The sequence below is a fragment of the Rutilus rutilus genome, assembly GCF_951802725.1.
Source record: "Rutilus rutilus genome assembly, chromosome: 10".
Classification (NCBI taxonomy): domain Eukaryota; kingdom Metazoa; phylum Chordata; class Actinopteri; order Cypriniformes; family Leuciscidae; genus Rutilus; species Rutilus rutilus.
The window spans coordinates 13,622,159-13,641,534 of record NC_140215.1 but is presented as its reverse complement, the minus strand read 5'-3'; the positions used below and the strand labels follow the sequence as shown (position 1 = coordinate 13,641,534).

At 37.4% G+C, this 19,376-nt stretch overlaps 1 protein-coding gene and 1 long non-coding RNA gene across 4 annotated transcripts in view; both read left to right on the top strand.

Moving 5' to 3' along the window:
• vangl1 (VANGL planar cell polarity protein 1) overlaps window positions 1-2,105 on the top strand; it is a 38,388-nt gene extending 36,283 nt beyond the window's left edge. For all 3 annotated transcript variants that reach the window (XM_084421446.1, XM_084421444.1, XM_084421445.1), the window contains one exon: window positions 20-2,105. In XM_084421446.1, coding sequence (XP_084277572.1) covers window positions 20-280 — 261 coding nt within the window. In that variant the 3' untranslated portion in view covers window positions 281-2,105. The remainder of the gene's footprint in view (window positions 1-19) is intronic.
• A 6,080-nt stretch (window positions 2,106-8,185) lies between these two features.
• On the top strand, window positions 8,186-9,573 carry LOC311298913. Its single transcript, XR_014629017.1, has 2 exons — window positions 8,186-8,920; window positions 9,330-9,573. It is a non-coding gene; the product is annotated as an uncharacterized lncRNA (long non-coding RNA).
• The last annotated feature ends 9,803 nt before the right edge of the window (window positions 9,574-19,376 follow it).

Genomic DNA, 19,376 nt, shown 5'->3' with positions numbered 1-19,376 from the left:
TGCTGCTGTTCTCTGTTAGGCGTTTCTGGAGAGCTATCTGATGGCTGGGCCTACGCTGCAGTACGGGAGAGAGTGCTGGCAGACCCGGCAGTGGACGCTGGTCAGCGAGGCGTCTGTCACCAGTCCCCTCCATCACGGCTCTGAGTTCCAGCTCAAATCGTCTGACTTCAGCTTAGTGGTCACAAGCAAAGCTATCCCTCACCTCAAACTCAGTGAGGAGTACGTCCACCCCAAGTCCCACAAGTTTGTACTACAGCTACAGTCCGAGACTTCCGTCTGATGGATTCAGTTGCTTTTGTCCATATGGTTTTCTACGCTTGTAAATTTTGGACTAGTACTATTTTGGTTGAAATTCTTTTTCACTTTTTCACAGTTTATAATATTGGATGTATTTTGATACAATATTTGTTACTGCCAAGAACAGAAGAGGAAAAAAACGTATACCTGTATTGTATGTATCCGATTACCTAGTGCTGACTGGTTTGATTGTGTGTTTGTGCTGCTTTGTATGTTACTTTTTTGCAAAGAGCAAATGTTAATTACGTACTCTGATAAGCACCAGACCGAGGCATCATGGATAAAGTTGAGCTTTTTGCAAGTAGATATTGTTGATCATATCTATTTTTCTGGGGCATGTATGTTTTTTTCAATTGACTGAAACATAAATTAGCATCATGTTGGAATTCCATGAGATTGTGGTAAGGTCAGAAACATCAGTTAGGGAGTTGGAATTGTCAATGCCATAATAGTGGCATGAAAGCCAAACATACAAAATCATTTTCAGCCTGCTTGATTTCAACAATTGTTTTATGTTTGGATAAAAAGGGGTAATATATTGAAGAAAACAGCCTTTCCTGTGTGATGAATAAATTGTGATTTGTAGTTCACCTCTTTTATTGTGGTAATACGGTATTTTTACATTTAATTTATTTTTGATCGTGCGTAATGCATTATCGATAAAGCAACGACTTGTGTTTATGAAATACACGCCCATTAATGCTGCCTAACACATTTATAAACCTTGCTCTTGACTGTGTTTTTGTTCAAGCTTGAAATTTCTTTGCTTATATAGCAGGAAGAAAAAATAAACCTGTCATGCCTTTTTTTTTCTACTGCTCTAGTGATGTTTTCCAATAAGGATAATATATGATTTCTTTTCTATGTTTTATATTATTTCTACATTTTATAGCTGCTACAGCATATATTTTCCCATTGTGTATTGTCAGTTCTGTCCTATCTGATCATATAAACCCATCTAATTCAGTTTGTCAGAAATTAGTTATGATAAAGCACAACAATCTATGCCATAACCCATTACGAATCAAAAATCAGTGTTTCAAATATTTCTCATCAGTGTTACATTTTTTAAGGAGAAATATCGCAGATTTATTTTCCTGAAGATCCTGGTTTTATTAAAAGAGGTTCTCTCAGTTCCTCTCAAACAACAGTAGAAGCATAATTTTTTCATCTGAAAGTTTAATATAAAACATGAACAATTTTGATCCTTTTCACAGTGTTATATTTGTTGCACATCTCAGAAGTTTTGAAATGTCAAATTATCTTTAAAGAAGAGTCACAGAGTCAATGCTTTGCCTCATTGTGTCAATGTAAATCAAAGCCTTTGGAGGAGCCAGGGGAAAAAAAATGCTTTGGGCAAAAATGTTTAAAACAAGGTTCCCCCTTTCAAATATACATTTCTGTGTTTTGCTCTTTGCTGTAATGAATAGTGGCACTGTTTTCTGGCCTAAGACTTAAATCAAATCAAATCAAATCCTCCAAAGTTCCTGATTGTAAAACGTTTCATATTGGACAAACATGTTGGGTATTTCTTACATTATATGTTCAGCAAGATAATGTTCATGATTTGTGGTGGATTCTTAGTCACTTTCAAACTGGAATTTGTTGTTGTCTTTAGAGTTGTAACCTGTATATATATATATGTATGTATATATAAATATGGAATATTTCATGTATTAAAACTGTACTATATGTATATATTTATTTATTAGTGTATGTAGTTTACAATCATTTTTGTGTACACCTCTGCATGTGCATATGTTTTATTACTGTAATCACCATAATTTCCACTGTGGATATAAAAATATAAAACCTTTTTGGACAGTTGAATTGCATTCAAATGGATTGTCTAGATATGTCTGAAATGGACTCAGAGACAAAGGAGCAAGAAGGCAAATTTATGTTCTGATTCTGATGAATAATTGAGCAGCCCTTTCATTTGTCACATGCTGATTGTCATTGTTATGGTCAATGAACAATTGAGGCTAAGCATATTTATTTTTAGTATGCTTTTTAGTTCATGTCCTAAATATAATGTTGGTCCTGCCATTTGCACTAGAGCCATCTTTGTTATAAATAGCTGACTGAAACAGGCTAGTTAACAACAAATCTTTAAAGTATATTTTATCTACAGTATTAACAGCAGTGCTATAATTTTAGCAAACTGTCTAATCCATTAACATCCTGTCAAGTGAAACATGTTTAAGCATTTACATTCTGACATTGTTGATTTGACCTTTTTGCTGGGATCAGTATAATTCAGATTTTTTTTAGATCAAAGGTATCCCAATCCTACTAAAAAGTGATGATTTGAACCAAAATTGCATTTTGTAATCTAATCTGATTTCAGAATCCTTTTTCTCTTTTGAACAACCCATTTTGATCCAAGATTTGACCCAATCCGATAGCCGAAATCTGATCAGATTACTTTTGAACAACTGGGCTCTGGAGATTTATTCCTGCAGAGTTCAAATCCAACCCTGATCCAACACACATGCCTGTAATTATCAAGTGCTTCTGGAGATCTTGGCTGTGTCCGAAAACGTAGGCAGCCCTATCAGGCAATGGCTTTGCAGGCAACATTTGTGCACAAAGGTACAGGTACCTCACAAAACTGATTTCGGACAGACTTGTAAGGTAGCGTAACAGTTTAATGATCTACAGCAAATAAAGAGGGGTTTGACAAAAACTAAGTGAATATTTAATGACTACAATAGAAATTTCGCTAGAAATTACATCATAAGTGAAAACCGTTAATCAAAAATGTAGGCTACATGTAGGCTCCACAAACTGACGACCAGCCGCAACTTTCAAACACCATCTTTATTTTTCTAGCTCTGTCACAGAATGGAAAGCACAGGATTGTGGGATACCAAATACAGCAAAGGATACATCTATGCTGCCTTCAAAAATCAAGATGAAGGTATCTCATGAGACAGGAAGTGAAACTAACATTGCATTCGGACACTTGATGCCGTCTGATCTTGGAATGCGTCCTCCGAAGGCACAATTTATCAGCTTTCAGACACAGCCTTTGACTGTTTTGCAAGGAAATCACTGCAAAGAATATTGCACCTGAAAGAACAATTTACCAGATCATCAGGAACTTCAAGGAGAGAGGTTTGAGTGCAGTGAAGAATGCTTTAGGATGTCTCACTCTCCGTCCACACTAGCGTTTTCAGGCGTTTTCGGACGTTTCAGTGTGGATGAGAAACTTTTGAAAAACGCCTGAAAACGCTAAATTCACCTTTACTGCGCATGTGTAAAACCCCACAAAATCTCACTGATATGATTCAGATGGAAAAATAAATAATGAAGTTATCGCGCAATTCTTCTGACAAGATAATTTTATTCAGTAAAATATCTCACCATTCACTGATGCGTCCAGGTCACACGCAGTCACCACATGTTTGGTCTAAAACGCGACTATGTATTACCGCAGGACAGCAAATGTGAATACATTCTGTCATCTTTGCAGGACTGTGATATGAAGAGTGTGCAATGTAGAATATTTTTAGCAACAGTGTGAAAGTGAATAGCACATAACTGGCACAATACTGGTATAAACATGAACATCTATTGGTACAATATGCGTCACATGACTAAATTTACGTCATCGTTTTTAAATCCCTCCGGTTTCACAGTCCACACTACAACGCAAAAACGGCGTTTTCAAATGTATACGCTTTGGAGTGCGTTTTCAAAAAGCTTCGTTTTCATTTATAAAAACGCTGTCTCAGTGTGGACGGAAGGCCAAAACGGAGAGAAAAAGATGCGTTTTCAAACGAAAACGTATTAGTGTGGACATGGCCTCAGAATGTCCAGCAAGGAAAAGGGTGTTTGGCTCGAGGTCATGGTGCAAATGACCTGGGTTGAAATTACTCTGAACCATCCCTTTAATAGACACAGTTTTAGGTAATAGTGGCCCACAGCAGATCAGCAGAAGTATTTCAGTAAGACAGTAATAATGTGAGCTAACCAGTTAGCAGGAGACCTACACAATATAAAACTCAAAACGAAGTATTTTGAACACCGTCTTTCAAGAGCAAGCGGTTTGCGAATCCTGCATTAAACTCCGAGATTTGAGAAGCAGTCGTTAGTAAAATAAAGGGAACACAGCTAAAGTTTAGGATTATACTGCTGTGGAATCGTGGTAAAAAATGAATTTTAACCACCAAATCTTCACATGCTTGTCCTTGTCCTTCTATAGACGCTTCACAGCGTATTCTCGACATGATGCCATCTAGTATCCACAGGAATCAGCTGCAGTGTTTGAGGTTCAAGTTTTCCCTGGTGTCTGCACACGCAATAAGATAATGTTTCATCTTGACGTCACAACGAAATGGCTTATGACTCGTTTGAAAAACGATTCATTTCACTGACTCAGAGTCGACTCTTACTTTTGAAAGACAATAACTTTATATACGGTGCACTTTCAGATTTAAAACTTTGCAGGATGTTTTCATTCACTTAGAGAGCTATGTTACACACTACATGAAAGGTCATTTTCAAAAATCCATAACAGGGGCCCTTTAATCCCATAGAGAACCTGTGGTCAATCCTCAAAAGGTGAGTGGCCAAGCAGAAGCCCACAAAAAAATAAGGTAAGAATGGATCGCCACCAGTCAGGATTTGGCCCAGAAGCTGATATCCAGCATGCTATGTCAGAGGTCATGAAGAAAAAGGGTCAACACTGTAAATATTGACCCTGCATATTGAATGTTTTTGCAAGTAAAAGCTTTTAAAACTTATTAAATGCTTATCATTGTTTTCCATTATACCATAGAAATGTGGAAAAAATAATCTACAAATACTGAAGCAAAAAACGTTGTGAAACACAAATTTATGTCACTGCCAATACTTTTGGCCACGGCTGTATGATTTTGCTTCAACTCCACAATGCACATGATTTGCTTTATCAATGCTTTTATTGATTTGAGAAGTTTCAGAATAGGTATTGAGAGGAGATTTAAGTGAAGTTTAATTTAATGTCAATTCCGTCTGCCACAACAGCAGTTTCTACAGGAGCAGGCACAGATATCTGAAAATATCATTTTGACTAGTCAAAAATAAATTAGGGATGTCTCTAATTACTATTGTGTATGTATGATATGTCAGTTGCAGATATCTTGATTAGGAAGACCAGTCAAAAAGTATAGAGAAATCTCGAATAATAAAAAAATTTACTAGTCCAATTACAATTGCAGATATCTCTAATCATCATTCTGACTAGTCAAATTATAATTATGACTAGTCAAAATACAATTGTGACCATCTAAAATATATTTATGGATGGTCAAACAACCATAGTTTAATGTGCCAATTTCACCTGCTATGTGATGTGTTCACTTAAATGCCCACTAGGGGGAGTTGTTGTATTATGTGGAGAATGGCTGCGTGACCACTTTTTTTGTTGTTGATCAAAGCCACTTAGAAGGCATCAAGGCAAGCCGGCTGCAACCTTTTTTATGGATGTCAATGGAAGAGATGCTTCACTACGTTGAATAAACTGCTTTTGACCCTGTCCGAAATGGCACACTTCATATGCACTTTCTTTCATTCTTGTGGACTTACAATGGCTGCCGTGTGCCCGTGTCCGTTTATAGAGAATATATATGTATATTATTATATTGCTTTATTTCTCTAATGCCCTTTAACCTTGCTGATTATACGTATTCCAGTATTCTAGTACTGTGTATAGATCTTTGATTTGTACAATTAGGTTTATTTATATTTTGTATATTGTTTTATGTTTACAGAACCACATGACATTTGCACAATAATTAATCTACAAGTACCCCCTGGTGTGAGACGTAATGTTCTAACCGGACATCCTGTAGCCATTCAATACTCTGAGTCTGAACCAGAAAAGATAAAAGAGTGAACAGCAGGTTTTACAACAACTTTACACCTTTTAATTTGTGTAATGTACTCATTTTTGTTGCCAGCTATTTTGACAATAATGGCTGTATGTTGAGTTATTTTCAGAGGACAGTAAATGTATAGGCTACTGCTATACAAGCAGCACATTGACTACTCTAAAATATATCCAAGTTTCATTTCTATAGTATTGTCCCTTAAGAAGATATACTCAAATGTTTTCTGAAATGTGAGGGGTGTAATCACTTTTGTGAGATACTATACCAGTAATGGGATATTTTAAAAGACAGAAAACAAAAAGAGCCCTGGATGAAGTCCAAATTTGCCTACTGTCAAGGTTTTGTTTTTGGGTTTGTTCTTGTCATGTTTCTATAGCTGTGTCCCAAAGTGAAGGCTGCGTCCTTCGAAGGCCGTATTTGAAGGCCGGATGGCCGTATTTGAAGGCCGATTGCGTCACCGCGGCGCGACGAAGGACGTCCCAATTCAAAGGCTGCATCCTTGGAAGGTCGCATTTGTAGGCCGATTGCGTCACCGCGGCTCGATGAAGGCTGTCCCAATAGCGTACCGCACGATATACGTCACCTTTTCTCATTAATATTCATTAAGCTAGCGACGGTTGCTAGGGGGGTCAAACTCGCGCGTGTCACTCATGCTAGACGCATGTAAACAGTTTACGGACGAGATGTCTACTGAGCTAAACCTGCTAACTCTGTCCGAGAATGATGTCCCCGGTGCCAAATTCACTGGTATAGAAGTAGAAGAACATACAAATATTCAATTGAAGAGATGGCTTGAGTGTAGAGGGCTGAAAAAGACGGGAAAAAGAGCCGACCTGATCCAGAGGTAGATTGTTATCGACAGAATTTCTCCCCCAAAAAACATCGCCTTACGCCACTGACAGTGACATTTTGCAGTTTCAACAAGCTATCTTTTACCACCCTATGTCCTGTCTGTCATATATACTATGTCCTCTGGTTGTCTTACGTCTGACAGTTGTTGGGGGTAATTTATATTATTATTATTAGTGTATTTATTTTTTGTTTAGCGATCGCTAATGCTACTTGGTCACAACCAACAACACTTCATTTTTAATTAATATCAAATCTAAATTCTCTCAATTATTTTACCCTCCCCCTAAAGCTGTTTCCTTACTACAGAAAAAGTAAATCTGTCAGATCTAGGACCTAGACCTACCTGTAGCATGACCAGGCTTGCTAGAAAAAGGCAGAGGCTGAACATGTCTTACATATTTAAATAAGAGTATTTTAAGAAAGTAGGCCTACATATGACTTTTATGATAAATACATGTCATTCAAGGCAGTACCCTGGTGAAAAAAAAGTATACTTTATTATATTTGAAATATATTCCCTTTTTCAATAGTACATTGCAAATATATTTAAAAAAAATATACTATCTTTAAATATCTTAAAAGTATATTAGCATCATGCTTTTTATCTATTTTTATAATACAACTTTTAACACACTTTAAAATAATAGTACTTTAGTATATTTTCTAAAAATATATTTAAAAGCAAGCATACTTTTAACATATTTCTAACAAGTGCACTATAAGTACATTGGTAATAAATATATGCTTAATTACACTTTTAAGAAATATGCTAAAAACAAGCATACTTTTAATATATTTCTAACAAGTGCACTATAAGTACATTGGTAATAAATATATGCTTAATTACATTTTTAAGAAATATGCTAAAATCAAGCATACTTTCAATATATTTCTAACAAGTGCACTATAAGTACATTGGTAATAAATATATGCTTAATTACACTTTTAAGAAATATGCTAAAAACAAGCACACTTTTAACATATTTCTAAAAAGTACACTACAAGTCCTTTTAAGTTTTTGTGTATTTAAAGAAAACATACTTTTGTTGATCTACTTAAAATAGATTTGAGTATGCAGTGTACAAATGGCTACTTTTGTAATTGTGATTTAAGGATTTTTAATTTAAGTATATACAATGTTAAAGATAGGCACAATGTACAATAAACACAAATCCATTACAAATTTTACATCAACAATCACACCATTGGAACACACAAGAAAATGTGTTTTCTACTGTACAGAAAGTGGCAGCTACTGGATTGTGATGTCACAAGTGGCCGTTTAACATGCAGCCAAGTAAACACTGGCTATATTGCATGGCCAAAAATGGAAGTTCACTCACTAGGGTAGGTAATCCTGTTCAGAAACACTTTTTTTTATACTGGGTGAAATGGTCCTTCCATCCTGAGAGTAGTCAATACATTATGTGTTCAGAAAAAGGAATGAAAAAAATCAGACCTCTGTAGCAGCTGCAGGACAGTAAAAACTCTGACCAATCACTGCCACTCGGTCCGAGTGTAAAGAACCAATCAGATGCCTTCAATGTCTCGTGCCCGAGCCCCACTGCGTGCGCTGCCCTGCGTGCACTCATCACATGTCACCGTTCTCGGAAACATTCAGCTCACTACACCGAGTAAGCAGGAGTTTGCGGCACAATGGAAGAGAAAATGCAGCAAAATCTACCAATGCCAGCTTTGCTGGTAACTGCTCGACCTGATAAAAAGCCTAAAAAAAAGAAAATCGGAGGCAGAAAAGGCTGCAACGAAACAGGCACTGGATAAAGCCAGAGAACAAACTTGCGTCAACATTGCAGCATTTGAATGGTGGAGACAACTGAGGGAGCAAAAGTGATGAAAAGCGATGCCGAGGTTGCGTTCTTTCTGCTGAACAGGTAATTATTTGTTTTGCTTCGGGGGGATTTGTTATTTCCATGATATATGTTACGTTAGGCCACGTAGCTACTTTTGTAGCTAGTGCTAACTAGCAATGCTAACATTAGCTTCTCTGTCGGTGTAAGCCAGTTGCGTTACAGGTCTGCTTATCTGACTTTTAGGACATGCCATTTTGAACATATTGCACAGCCATAGTCGCAAGTGTCTGCATTATAATTGTGATAAAATGACGTTAATATTGCTTATAAACGGGACAACTGTGGTGATGTGGCATATGTGTTTTGTTAGCTACGAGAAGAAATGTTTGTTACTGTGTGAAATGGAAACAAAGTTTTGTTGTCATTCTTTGTGTGTCTTTGAGATGCAGTAATTATTGTCAGATGTGTAATTGTGATATTCTTCCTAAAGGTAAATCACTGCCAAAGGAGTAGATCACCACAGCAGACGACGCCTCATGCAAAGCCTGACCTGTCAGCCATCCCTGGACACTCCTTTTCTTATATATATTTATTTCTTATTTATTATATGTAAATACAGATTGTTTATGACAATCAAAAGCAGCGAAAGTACAGATACTTGTGTAAAAAAGTATTTCTCTTAGGTCTCTCTTGTTCGTTTTGTTAAAAAATAAAACAAAAAGTGTTATACCACATTCATTGTCATTATTCATTTAGCATGTAAGGAGGTAAGAAAAGTAATAGCTTGTTTATGCTGAAATGGTAAAGGAAAGGCATTTATCGTTTCAAAATATTTATTCCAACATGACAAAAATACTCTGCTTTCCTGTGACCTGCAGCTGACTCCGACTGTGGATGCGCGTTCATGTTTGTGGGGGCGTAGCTTTGGACGGAGTACTGACGGGAGGGGGTGGAGCTTAGAAGAGGTGCCGCTTTCAAATCTTGCTAGCTCTCCAACATTACCTACTATAGCTTTAAAGTATATTGTACAAAGTATAGCTAAGTAATATTTGTTTATTAATGTGCATTTGTTATTGAAGACAAAGTGTGCTATTTGTAGTATTTGGATTAAGCCAAAGGTATTACGGAGAATATCATTTTTACTCAAAAATAATAGACTTGTATATTGCTCGTAATGATTTTGTAATGTACTTGTAACACAGATAAAGTACACTTTATTATCACTTATCAAGTATGAAAATAGTCCCTACACAGGCATATACTTAAAGTATACTAAGTATACTTGAAGTTGTTCCAATTTAGCACACAAAAGTACACTAAATAGACTTAAAGTTATGCTTTACTACAATTTAAATACAACTAAAATATACTTAGTACAAAATTAGTTGTTTCAAAATAGCACACTTAAAGTTAACTAATCCTTAACACACTTGAAGTATACTTATAATTAGTGTGGCTGCAAGTATACTTAGTATATATTTTTAATAAATTTACGGTATATTTCTTGTATGTTTCGAAGACACTTGTAATTAATTTGTAATGTACTTGTAACACAAATAAAGTACACTTTAATACACTAATCAAGTATGTAACTAGTCCCTACACAGGCATATACTTAAAATATACTTAAAGTTGTTCCAATTTAGTAAAGTACACTAAATACATTTAAAGTTATGCTTTACTACAACTTAATTACTACTAAAATATACTTAGTACAAAATTAGTTGTTTCAAAATAGCACACTTTAAGTTAACTAATCATTAACACACTTGAAGTATACTAATAATTAGTCTGGCTTCAAGTATACTTAACATATTTTTTTTTCACCAGGGTAGTAGCACCTACAAGTAACTATATATATATATATATATATATATATAGAGAGAGAGAGAGAGAGAGAGAGAGAGAGAGAGAGAGAGAGAGAGAGAGAGAGTTATTCATTCATTCAAAATAATGTTTTAATGCATTGAACTGGTCTTTTGGACGTCCGCACAAGTTGACCCATCGTTCACATTTATCCCTCTGGGTTTTTGGCTTCGGGAAACGAATAAAGAATACATCCTTCATATGTGGACGGTCATAGTGTCTGGAGTCGTTTCTGCAAGTTCCATAGCAGCAGTGTTTACTCGGCATGTTCTTATTTGAGGGATAACCGGCAGAAAACAAGCAGTACTAGCATGAATCATAAGCGAGCGCGCTTCTATGTTGACCCCCTTCCGGTTTACGTTGCTGACGTCACGCGGCCTTGCGGTCTAAAAATAGCACTCGTGCGGCACGCTATTGAATCTTTTATGTCTACTCTGGGTCAATGAAATGAATACGCTCTATGCACGAACGCTGTTGACGTATTTCCGGTAGAATCTCAGCCAGCGTCTTTACTTCCGCGTAGCGCGTTCTATAGACAAGTTTCCTGAGTGAAATAGGCGGGCCGCCATTTCTATAGCGAAGTGTACCAGCGGCAAACCTTTCATAAAATTAATTTTCTCAGAAACGGAGACAACGATGTTAGAAACCGATTCGCTAGTAGGATTTCCCATGATATGAGAGAATACTCACCCTCAAAGTTGTCGATGTAGCTCGAAATATATAATTTAAAGCCCTTTGCTTTCTTACTCTTAGGTGTGACAGCTAACTGCCTCACAATATTGTTAACATCATTCACGTTAACCGCTGGAAGTTCTTGTAAACAGCGAGTGTAATTTACCATTATCTCCACCGAATGCAAAAACTGCTTCCGACGCAGCACCGGATGTAACTGGGCGGGCTGAGACAAAACGTGGAAGCAGTCGTGCATAGAGCATAGGCATATAGCCTCATATAAATAGCTAGATGTCATGAATAGATATCATATAAAGGCTAGATGTCTCGTCCGCGCTGCTGGCCAATAGGCCTATTTCACAAAAATGGCCGCCGAGACCGGAAGTAGGGTAAACTCTTTTCCGGTGAAAGCGCTAGCAGTAGCAGTCGGAGGACAAATGCGGAGACTAAAAGCGGCCAGTCCTGTTGCGTACCTTTTTATGTTTGCACTCACAGAAGAAACAACCCTATTTATAATTGCACAGCTTTCCTTGTGACGAAATGTTGAAAAAGCGCTGGATTTGGGCTATACCGAGAGAAGAGGGGCACTTTTTTGTGTGTTAAGCACTTCACGGAGGATGAAGTCCGTGTAACTTACGAGTCTACGAGAGTCCGGTCGTAGATATCTTACACCGCAGGCCGTGCTTTGCAGGTTTTCATGGAACAACTGGGGAGAAGTTAAATCACGCCAGACACAGACGGCAAAAAGACGTGTCTGTGGTGTGAAGGAGCAAGCAGATGTTGAAAATGGAGTGTTGATGCCGGTTCGGGAGTGATGCCCTGACAAGTTTATATTGCACTTGATTGTTATCTGATTTGCACGTCATGCACTTTTATTTATTATTATTAACTGTTGGCAAATTAAAATTGTTTGTAGAAGTTGTTTTCTGTAACTTTCTTAAAAATGAGTGAACACGGAGCAGTTTTTCCGTGAGCGGTGGATCAGGAGCGGAGTGATAACAGAACGCTTAGAGTGGAGAGAGGAACATGCTTTTGCTCCACTCCAGGCTTTGACCACATCCCCCTAAGTAGGGTGAATAGCATACACCTCGTCTTTCCCATTCAAACTAAAATTAAGACATTTATTACACTATTTGAGAAATGCAAGCATATTTACAGCATTAAAATTATGAACAGTGAATTTAAGATAGAAGGACAGGGGGGGGACCCTGATACTGACGGAAATCCGTCGTATACTCTCGTAGCGACTGAGAACTTTAATCCCTGTATATATTATGAAGTGTATTACTGAATATAAAATTACATACATTGCAGGGTTGCCAACTCTCACGCATCTCGCGTGACAGTCACGCATTCAGCCTCAATCTCACGCTCTCACGCTCAACAAAGAAATCTCACGCAAAAATAGACATTCTTCTGTGCTGTATTTTTTTTTCACTCATGTGCACTAAGTTTCAGAATTACTATAAACAATTCAGGCTCTTAACTACTGGATGGACCACTAGTTATGGCGCAAATTAGTTAAAAATCTCCCAGAACCTAGAGCGAGCACGCATGCGAGACAGAGACTGTCGTCCAACCGATAGCGCGCGCACGCACGGCAGCGAGGGAAAGTCTTACAACTGCGCATTTTATCAGTTGCGGCGCCTTCATCTATAGGCTACACTGCAGCACGACGTATATTCACATCAAATGTTAACGCAGAGGAACGGGACACTGCAGTTCACAAAAGTTAATTATTTGCATGTGCTTTAAAGCCTTGCCGGTTAAACATGTCATTCGCTGCTGATGCGCGGTTCAAATATGCGCTTTACTGAGCGCGTACACTCGACGCGCATATGCACTAAAAGCCTGTCACTGGACTAAAAGTTATCTTTTGAGTCTTATATTGCGCTAATACTGTCAAATACAGACAATGTTTACATAAACAAGTTGGTTATGTCTAAAGTGAAAGCAAACAGAGAAAATTAATTAAAATCTGCTTGTCATATATGCGTGTATATTAGACGCGTCGCGTGCAGTTCTTAAAGAGACAGTAGCCCTAATAATAAACATGCTGCCGCTTGTTCTTAAAGAGATAGTTCACCCAAAACCAAACAGTTGCTGGTCCCCATTGACATACATAGTAGGAAAAAAATATACTATGGAAGTCACAGGGGTACATCAACTGTTTGGTTACTGACATTCTTTCAAATAACGTTTATTTTCAACAGAAGAAAGAAACTTATTCAGGTTTAAAACAACTTAAGAGAGTAAATTATGACTTTTTGGGGGGAGAACTATGCCGTTAATGTTAATAAAACAACAAAACACACAGAGGAAATCATTCACTGCTCTTGACTGAGAACTTTAAGTCTGTTGTGTTTTATTTTCATATTTGTCCATTTAATTACTTTCTTCAATTCTACTGTTAAATACACCTATAGCTGAAAAAATAAAGCACTGTTTATTTCATTTGTATATTAAGTTGTGTATGTGTAATATGTATCTCTGTTCTTAATTTTTAATAACAAAGAAAATAGTGACAAAGATTTCATCTTCGCCACTTTGACCTAAACGTCTGCCATTCTTTTTTATTTTATATTTTGTTACCTATATTTTGTTATAAGGCTTTGTTTTTAAAGTAGGGACATTAGTTTGGCTGTAATGCTCAGTCACATGCAAAATAGTAAAACCAACATGAAAAAGAATCATGATAAAATCGTGATTTTTTCTGAAAAAAAAACAAACAAAAATTGTGATATTATTGCCATATCGCCCACCCCAGGTGTAAAAAAGTGCCTAGATGTGCTTAGATGCTAAAAATGTGTTATTATTGATCATTATATCACACTACAATTAAACATAATGAAACATTCATTTGAATTGAAATTGTTTTATTAGCTTAGCTAATATTATTTATTAGCTTTTTCTAGAGATTGTAGTCATGCATGACATGGTGAAAAATGACTTGAAATAATACTGAAAATAGGTTAAGATGAATGTTAAAGGTGTGCCCCCTAAAAGCACAAGTGGCCCCTGCCTGGCCCCCCCCCCAGTTAACCCCCCCCCCCCCCCCCAGTTAGCCCCCCCCCGTCGGAGAAGTCTCACTCCGAGCTAAACTGAAAAGTTGGCAACCCTGACATTGTGATATATTAGTAAATATATGTCTCACATTTTTAAATATATGAAAATTCTTTATGTATTATTCAATATATTTTAATATTAACACAATATATTATTCAGTATATTTTCAAATATACTGTTAAACCATTCAATGTATTGATCATTCATATATAGGGAAATATATTTTCTTTTCATAAGGGGACCTGACAGTAAAATGTGATTTTCAAAAAATCAAAATCATGATTTTTAAAACATGTAATATCACTCACTTCATTCATGTTTTTAGTCTAACCATTTTTTAATTATTTGCCTTAATTTCATTATTAGACCCTACTAGCAACGTTAGGTCAAATTCACTGTAAAGATGTACAATTCTTAGTTTCATTCATGGTGGTAACATGAAAAATGAGCCATAATCTAGTCACTAGTGGAATATTGCTGCAATCTCCGGGACAAACTAACACTTAATAACATGAAATTTTAACAAAAGCCACTAGATTTCAAACATAGCCTACAATCAGACATAATTTCAATTTATTTATTTATTTTGTTTAGCTATAGTAAGTGTGAGCTTAGTCATATGTATATGTATGCAAATATTTCTTAAATATATACATGCATGTGTGTGTATTTATATATACAAAATAATTATACACAGTACACACACATATATTTTGTAAACACAAACTTTTAATTAATCTTTTCACAGCCCTAATATATATATATATATATAGGATATATATATATATATATATATATATATATATATATATATATATATATATATATAAAGAAAAGTAATACACACATCTTTGCTGAAATGTATTGTCCTGTTGTTGTTAACAATATGGTTCATTTGCTCTGCCTTTAGGATTGCAAGTGTCCTGGGACAGGAGAGGGTGTGAGTGGGAAACACACTGCTGCAACTTGGCCCTGGTTTGTCCTCATGGATGAGATGTTGGGACAGAGGCATTGCACCAACCCCCCTGTCCTCATCGCCTCAATCCCTGAGGACACACAGGGCCGAGTTCAGCAGTGGGTGCCCACAGTGAGGAGGAGCCAGGGGCAGCAGCACCAGCACAAAGGCGGCGAGACAGGACGAGTTTTTGGACTTGATCAGAGAAGAAATGCAACTACAGAGGGAGGCAGAGGCGAGGAGTGCACAGGAAAGAAGGGAGAGGATGGACAGGCTGTTTTCTCTTCTTGAGAGAATGATTGAAAAATATATATATTTTCTACATATTCTTGTTTAACTTTTTTCACTTTTATTTTTTATTTATTTTTATGCAACTTTAATTGTGTAAATAAAAGAGAATGAATTGTTCTGGACATTGTTTATTTTTGTAATGACAGTAATACTTTCTGCATGAAACAAATTCTATACCTTTTTATTTTTTCAAATCAAATTGGTAAATGAAAATCATTTGTTCTTTAGGCTACATTAAAGTACTTTTTCCAACTATTTACAAAATACGTTAAACATATCAAAATCAACATAAACATTTAATTTTACAATACATAAAATAAGAAAAAAATGATGTAGACTCTATTGAGCTGAGCTGCTGGACCGGGATGGGCTGCCCCTGGTAAGGCCTCCTGCTGGTGGGACATCATCTGGGAGTGTTAAAGTGCATATTTCCACTATCCACTAAGTTGTCTACCAACAGGTTTGCAGGGCTGATTCAATCGACGGCTTTCTGAAAAAAGTACTTTTAATAACTACTGCATTTATATTAGGCTAATACTGCATTACTGCGTAGGCTATGTTGCATTTTACCTCTGTATATTTTCAATATACAGTAATATCTGGTTGTTACATTAGGCTATATACTTTTGTGTAGTGTAATGTAATCACATTGTGATGTGAGGGAAAAAAGTACTTCAGGTTACTTCACATTTGTAAGTGAAATCTTAACGAAATATGCAGTTCCGAAAATTAAAGTAACAAAATGTAGGCTTATTGTCACAATATTAACAAATTGTTGCTAACTACAGCAGCGTCCCATATCAAAGGGCGCATCTGAAGCGCTCGGACCGGTCTAGCCTACGAAGGATTGTTCTTGTCGCCTGGCAACCGTGACAGCTGCAGATGACGAGCGCGAGAAATACTGGACTTTTTATATTAAATTGGGTTTTGTATTCAAACAGGGCTAAACCGAAAATACATGATCCGGCAGCGCCGGGGCACACCATGACCTCCAGTAAAATATAAAACATAAAAATGACAATAGTCAATTCTGGCTCCATAGCTGTTTACTCAGTTATCAAAATGAATGATCAGGGGTGCGTTTCCCGAAAGCATCGTTGGCCAACTATGGTCGCAAGTTCCGTCGTTACCAATAGAGTTCAATGGACATTGCGATGAACTTGCGACCATAGTTGGCCAACGATGCTTTCGGGAAACGCACCCCAGGATAGCAGCTGTCCTCTCGCACCGTTGCTTGGCGCCAGGAGCGGTGATCGGGAACACCTGGTTGCACAATTAGGAAATCCTAGGAAGGCTACATGGTGCGTCCTTCAGAGGACGCATAGGCTGCATCCTTGAAGTCTGCGTCCTTCGAAGGATGCAGCCTTCAATATTGGGACACAGCTTATGTCATGTTTCCATGTCTGTCATGTGATTCCCTGTTTGTCATGTGATCCTGCCATGTGTCTTGTTATTGGTTTATTGTCTGATCATTGTTCACAAGTGTCCCTTGTCTAGTCATTAGTCTTGTGTGTATTTAAGCCCTCATGTTTGCCATGTGTCTTTGTCAAGTATTGTTGGCTGTAACCACTGTTTATAGAGTATGTTGGCAGGAGGGGGCTGGAAGGCGGCAGATGCGGAAGTGGACGCGGGACGGAGATTTCAGAGTTGTGTTTGGAGTTTACGGCGGTTGACATTGTTGTGGAAAAATTCATCTTTTCTTTGTATTTTATTTTCAACGATTTAACAAACGAATGCCATGCGTTCTTTGGCTGTATTTTGAGTTTCTTTTATGATATTGATACAGCTGCAGGGTGTGTGTGTGTGAGATTTCAGAGGTAAGGAGATTCCCGTGCTGGGGAGGGGTCAAGGGGGGTCCCTTTTGTTCCTTGTGCTGTGAAGGGTTCAAGGGGGGGGGGTCCCTTTTGTTATTTTGTTTAGTGGGGGCTGTAGGAGATAGCTTTTGAATAGAACACTATAAAGCAGCTGGTCAACCTCTGCTCTGAGTCTCACTCCACCTGCAGCTGGACTGTGGATGGACTGGGAACATTCTTGCAAGAATAAATATCTTTTAAGGACAATTTGAATCCTGATGTCTCTTATGCCTGATGCTATTTTGTTAGTTACTTGTTTTTGCCTCAACAAGTTGGTGTCAGAAGTGCGAACCATGAGGTTTCTTCTGGCCCTGAGAAAGCGTATTGACGGACTGATCACCCTAAAGCACAAAAGGCTTTAGTCTTACCTCGCCGAATTGAGAGAGAAGAGCCAAAACTGCTATCAGGGCCAGGAGGAACCCACTGGATTCAGAAAGAACTCGGAGGCAGTAAAAGCATCTCGGGTAAGAGACAGTTAAATTATTTTGATAATTGTGAGTGAACGTGAACCATATTGGCTGAGTTTTGCTTTTTGGTACGAGCGAAAGGTGAGTTAATCACAAATTTTATGGGGAGAAATCGATCTGACAAAGCAGACCAGTTTCTGCCTCACTTAGCTCGTTAGTGGACAGGGGATCCACTGGTGATTCAGAGAAATCACAGCTGCTGAGATGATTACGTTCTACTCGAAATTTATGTAAACCTTAGAGAAAGTTACAGGATTAAGAAGTTTCTGGGTGATTGTGCTCTACTCGAAGTTTTACCACATTGAATTGAGTCAAGCGAATAAGCGCACGTGGGGGAACTTTGAGTGGAACGTAATTACAAGACCAGGTTGAATTAATCAAGTAAAAAAGAAGTTTCTGGGTGATTGTGCTCTACTCGAAGTTTTACCACATTGAATTGAGTCAAGCGAATAAGCGCACGTGGGGGAACTTTGAGTGGAACGTAATTACAAGACCAGGTTGAATTAATCAAGTAAAAAGAATTGAGCGAGCGAATAAGCGCACGTGAGAAAACTTTGAGTGGAACGTAAACAAGCAGAGGTCCGTCCGATCTCGGAGTAAAAGATCGGGTCTGTCGAAGACGTTTGACAGATTCTGTAAGACACGTGTCGAATTGTGAAATCCAGAAAAGAGGAACTCAGCCAAAAATGGGGTCATCTAACAGTAAAGTAGATCATTTTTATACACCAATTTTCTGTCAAAGGAGAAATAATGATGGTGGTAAATGTAAATGTATTTCCCCGAGGTGGGAACCTTGAGTAAGATAAGACTCAATGTCGTAAAAGAATCAATAGAAAAGAACGAGGGAAAACAGAATGGTTGTTATGTGTGTGTTAAACGTGTGTAAAGGACGCACACACGAATGCATACGCTGATTTACTTTCTGCTACCTGCAATGAAAAAAAAAAAAAAAAAAAAACGGTTGGAAATCTTTATGTGTGGCTGATGAAACTTTGAGCAAAGTTATGACTGATGATTTGAGCAGTGTTGTGAATGATGAGCATATGAGATTGTACAAAGGTAGCCTACAGGGTTTTCTGAAATGCTAACTTATCCGTTACTAGTCAGAAAGGGTTGTTGAAGTTTGTTCATGAGTGTAAAACTGTGAACGGACAGTGAATTGTTGGATAGGAAAGAAGCAGATAAAAGAGAACAGAGTCGATGCAGAAGGAACTGACATGTAGGGGAAGATAGAGTTCATGGAACTATTTATGAACGCCTGATTAAGTCAAATTAAGTTGAAATGGTACGAAAAGTGAGTTTTAGATGGAAAATGGGGCGTTGAGTATGATTAACAGGGATTGGCATGATATAAGGATAAGGAATGT